The following is a 5,768-nucleotide window of genomic DNA, read 5'->3' on the forward strand; positions in this document are numbered from 1 at the left end:
AAATGCTGGAGAGGGTGTGGAGAAAAGGGAACCCTCTTGCACTGTTGGTGGGAATGTAAGTTGATACAGCCACTATGGAGAACAGTATGGAGGTTCCTTAAAAAGCTAAAAATAGAATTACCATATGACCCAGCAATCTCACCACTGGGCATATACCCAGAGAAAACCATAATTCAAAAAGACACGTGCACCCCAGTGTTCATTGCAGCACTATTTACAGTCACCAGGTCATGGACGCAACCTAAATGCCCAGTGACCGACGAATGGATAAAGAAGATGTGGTACATATGTACAATGGAATATTACTCAGCCATAAAAAGGAACGAAATTGGATCATTTGTAGAGACGTGGATGTATCCAGAGACTGTCATACAGAATGAAGTAAGTCAGAAAGAGAAAAACAAATATTGTATATTAACACATATATGTGGAACCTAGAGAATGGTACAGGTGAACCGGTTTGTAGAGCAGAAATTGAGAAACAGATGTAGAGAACAAACGTATGGACACCAAGGGGGGAAAGTGGTGGGGTGGTGAGGGTTGTGGTGTGATGATTTGGAAGATTGGGATTGACATGTACACACTGATGTGTATAAAATGGATGACTAATAAGAAAAAATGAATATTTTTTTAAAAGAATATAAAAATCTCAGCAACAGACTATGAGAAAATATTGTAAAACACTAAAGTGTTCAGTGTAGTGGCACAACATGTCAGCAACTTACTCTCAAATGCTTTGAGGAAAAAAGTTCTTTGCACTATTTTTACAACATTTCTATAAGTTTAAAATTATTTCAAAAGAATAGTTAAATAAGAAAAGAGAAAGCAGAATTAAAAAAACAGAAAAAGGGCTTCCTTGGTGGCACAGTGGTTGAGAATCTGCCTGCCAATGCAGGGGACACAGGTTCGAGCCCTGGTCTGGGAAGATCCCACATGCCACGGAGCAACTGGGCCCATGAGCCACAACTACTGAGCCTGCACATCTGGAGCCTGTGCTCCACAAGAGAGGCTGCCATAGTGAGAGGCCCACGCACCGCGATGAAGAGTGGCCCCCGCTCGCCGCAACTAGAGAAAGCCCTCGCACAGAAACGAAGACCCAACACAGCCAAAAATAAATAAATAAATTTATTTTTTAAAAAAAAAGAGAGGAAAAACTGAATGGATATTTTATTTTGAAATTGTCTTGATAAGAAGTACAAAAGACAGAAGTCATGAAGGAAAACATCTAGTAATTTTGACTATGCAAAAAGTAAAAGCTTCAGCATGGCAAAATAAATGTACCAAATAAAAAAACAAATTGGGGGGAAAGTATCTGTAATAACAAGCAATTATAATTTCCTTAATTGGAAAACCATAACCCAACAAAAGACATAAACAGCAGTTTTCAAAAGCAGAAATTCAAATAACCAATAAATTTAGGAAAATAAGTCCTATCTTACTCATAAAGAAATGTAAACCAAAACCAGAAGATAAAATTTTCATTTAATAGAATAAGTTTTAATATTCATTAATACTCAAGACTAATGAGAACAGGGAAACAGAGAAACAACATTTACTCTTGGTGGGACTAAATATTAGTACTCAACTGAGAAAGGAAATTTGGCAAAGTTCTTTGAAATATAAAATGCACATTTTGGTTGTTTCCAGGTCCTGGCTATTGTAAATAGTGCTGCAATAAACATTGGGGTACATGTGTCCCTTTGAATTATGGTTTTCTCAGGGTATATGCCCAGTAGTGGGATTGCTGAGTCATATGGTAGTTCTATTTTTAGTTTTTTAAGGAACCTCCATACTGTTCTCCATAGTGGTTGTACCAATTTTCATTCCCACTGACAGTGAAGGAGAGTTCCCATCTGTAGAGATGCGGATGGACCTGGAGTCTCATACACAGTGAAATAAGCCAGAAAGAAAAAACCAAATATCATATATTAACACATATATATGGACTCTAGAAAAATGGTACAGATGAACCTATTTGCAGGGCAGGAATAGACACAGATGTAGGGAATGGACATGGGGACACAGTGGGGGAAGGAGAGGGTGGGATGAATTGGGAGATTAGGAATGACATATATACACTACCATGCGTAAAACAGATAGCTAGTGGGAACATGCTATAAAGCACAGAAGCTCAGCTCGGTGCTCTGTCACGACCTAGATGGGTGTGATGGGGGTGGGGGTGGAAGGGAGGTCCAAGAGGGAGGGGATAGATGTATACACATAGCTGACTCACTTCACTGTACAGCAGAAACTAATACAACATTGTAAAGCAATTTTACTCCAATAAAAAAATTTTGAAAAAAATTAAATTCACATATTTTACTCAACAATACCACTACTAGATATGTATGCAATGGATAAAAATATACTCAAATATATGTAACGAGGAAGTTCAAAGCACTGTTTTTTTTAATAACTAAAAACAGTCATAACAATATGAACAACGATCAGAAGAAGATGCCTTTACGACAGGCAAAGGATGGTACACTCACACAATTCAATACTGTAATCACCATAAAAAAGAAAAAGGCAGATCTGTATGTGCTTAATAGGTAAATACCTCTAAGGTACATAACATATATGATAATAATGGTGAAAAAAACACCGATTCAAAACCCTAAGTATAATGATCCCATTTATGAAAATTTTAGGAACATAAGAATATATATAAACACATACATACATATACACACAGAGACATGCATGTTTGTATGTGTGTGTATTAGTATATGCTATAAACATTTTCAAAAATCTAGAGAAGCAGTAGTTAACCATTGAGGAGAGGGACTGGAAAAGTGAAGAAAGGTAGACTTAGTATTTCATTCTTTTGTTTACTATTTGCACCTTTTACTATTTCATCATTCTCTCTTACAATACGTAGTTTAAAAAGTCTATTCACAATGAATTGAATTGTTTTACCCAAAATTTCTGTGGCTGTTACAAATACTGTTTGTGGAATTTTCTTTTTTAATTCGTGCTTTCATTAATTTTGAAAATACATTACCTGAACTGGTTTGACAGGGACATTTACTTCAGTTGCAGGTGGGGGTTTTGGGATGCTTTCAATCAATTCCAATATCCCTTGCAGTTTTTTATCTGAGATTCGTAAAGAAACCAGTGGTAAGTTTCCAAAAATCTTGAATCTGTTTCAAAAAGACAGAAATCATTATAAAAAGATGACTGTCCATCTTAAATTATCTAAGAATAATAAAATGTGATTTCAAGTACTAACTATTATCTACACAGTCCATGGGACAAATTATCTCACAATCTACAGTCAAATTCCCATCATTTTACCTTATTAACCAAACTCATCAGCTGAACTAACGTGATTATTTTTCAAAGGCTTATTTTCTATCGTTATTATGTTTACTATCCCTCTACTATTTTGCCAGTGACAGTTGACAATTACTATTTATGAAGTGTTTATTACAGACAGGCATTAAGGAAAGCACTTGATATGCATTATCATAAATAATTCTCACAACCTATTAGGCAGGCAATCTATTTCTGCTCGCTGTTTCTTATAAGTACCCATATGTACATAGTTCCGATCAGAAAACTAAGGTTGGCAACTACAAATAACTTGTCTGAGAGATTATATATTTAAAACCAGGTTTAAAAATCATATCTGAATGAAAAATCACAATCATATAAGTAGATGCATGTAACAAAATCCAACACCCATTCACCATTAAGAACTCACAGTAAACTAGAACAAAGAAGAACTACCTCAACTTGATGACAAATATCTTTGAAAAGCTTACAACTAACATCATACTTAATAGTGAGAAATTCAATGTTTTCCCACTGAGATTAGGTACAAAACAAAGACTTCCCTCTCACCACTCCATTTCAACATCACACTGGAAGTCCTTAAATGCAGTAAGCCAAGAAAAGAAAACAAAAAGCATACAGATTGGTAAAGAAGACACAAAACTGTCTTTGTTCACAGATGACATGATCATCTATGTAAATTATCTAGAAAAAAATTCCTGAAACTAATAAGCCAATACAGCAAAGTTGTAGGATATGAGGTTAATATGTAATAGTGAATTACTTTCTTATATACCAACAGTGGACAAGTATAATCTAAAATTAAAAATACAATACCATTTACATTAGCACCCCAAGAAAGTAATACTTAGGTATAAATCTAACAAAATAAATACAAGATCTATATGAGGAAAATTGTAAAACTCTGATAATAAAGAACTAAATAAAGAAAGAAATATTCCACATTCAAGGGTAGGAAGATTCAATCTGTCAAGATGTCAGTTCATCCCAAACTGATCTATATAGATTCAATGCAGTCACAATCAAAACCCCATCAAGTTATTTAATGGATACTGACAAACTGATTCTAAAGTTTAAATGGAGGGGCAGAAGACACAGAATAGCCAACATAATACTGAAAAAGAGCAAGGATGGAGGGTTGATATTCCCTGCCTCAAGACTTACTGTAAAGCTACAGTAAGCAGGACGCTGTGCTACTGGCAAAAGAATATACAAACAGATCAATGGAGGAGAACAATGGAACAGAATAGAGAGTGCAGATATAGATCTCCATAAATATAGTCTACTGAATCACTGACAAAGGAGCAAAGGCAAAATAATGGAGCAAAGACATTCTTTTCAACATAGTGCTGGAATAAATGAACATCCACATGCAAAAATTAATTCAGACAGGCCTTACACCCTTCACAAAAGCTAATACAAAGTGGATCACAGACCTAAATTTAAAATGCAATACTATAAAACTCCAAAAACATAAATCAAAGAAAACTTAGATGACCTTTTCAGATACTTTTTAGATGATCACTTTTTAGATTCAACACAAAGGCACAATTTATAAAAAAAAATTGATAAACTGGATTTGATTAAAATTATAAACTTCTGGGACTTCCCTGGCAGTCCAGTGGTTAAGACACCATGCTTCCACTGCAGAGGGCACAGGTTTGATCCTTGGTCAGGGAACTAAGATCCCACATGCTGGGGCCAAAAAAAATTAAAAACTTCTGCTCTACAAAAGACAATGCCAAGAGAATTAGAAGACAAGCCACAGAGTGGGAGAAAATATTTGCAAAAGATAGAACCCATAAAGGACTATTATCCAAAAAGTTCAAAAAATTTTTTAAAAATTTATTTTCTTATACAGCAGGTTGTTATTAGTTACCCATTTTATACACATCAGTGTATACATGTCAATCCCAATCTCCCAATTCATCCCACCCCCACCCCCCGCCACTTTCCCCCTTTGGTGTCCATATGTTTGTTCTCTACATCTGTGTCTCTACTTCTGCCCTGAAAAATGGTTCATCTGTACCATTTTTCTAGGTTCCAGATATATGTGTTGATATACATTTGTTTTTCTCTTTCTGACTTACTTCATTCTGTATGACAGTCTCTGGATACATCCACGTCTCTACAAATGATCCAATTTCGTTCCTTTTTATGGCTGAGTAATATTCCATTGTACATATGTACCACATCTTCTTTATCCATTCGTCGGTCACTGGGCATTTAGGTTGCGTCCATGACCTGGTGACTGTAAATAGTGCTGCAATGAACACTGGGGTGCACGTGTCTTTTTGAATTATGGTTTTCTCTGGGTATATGCCCAGTGGTGAGATTGCTGGGTCATATGGTAATTCTATTTTTAGCTTTTTAAGGAACCTCCATACTGTTCTCCATAGTGGCTGTATCAACTTACATTCCCACCAACAGTGCAAGAGGGTTCCCTTTTCTCCACACCCTCTCCAGCATTT

General features: G+C 35.7%; 1 protein-coding gene across 2 annotated transcripts in view; it reads right to left on the reverse strand.

Annotated features, from left to right (window-relative positions):
• The window catches only part of VPS13A (vacuolar protein sorting 13 homolog A), a 280,175-nt gene that overhangs the window by 181,534 nt on the left and 92,873 nt on the right, over nt 1-5,768 (reverse strand). For both annotated transcript variants that reach the window (XM_024126732.3, XM_024126734.3), the window contains exon 23: nt 3,005-3,143. In XM_024126732.3, coding sequence (XP_023982500.1) covers nt 3,005-3,143 — 139 coding nt within the window. The remainder of the gene's footprint in view (nt 1-3,004; nt 3,144-5,768) is intronic.

This window comes from Physeter macrocephalus, chromosome 9, assembly GCF_002837175.3.
Source record: "Physeter macrocephalus isolate SW-GA chromosome 9, ASM283717v5, whole genome shotgun sequence".
NCBI classification, from domain to species: Eukaryota; Metazoa; Chordata; class Mammalia; order Artiodactyla; family Physeteridae; genus Physeter; species Physeter macrocephalus.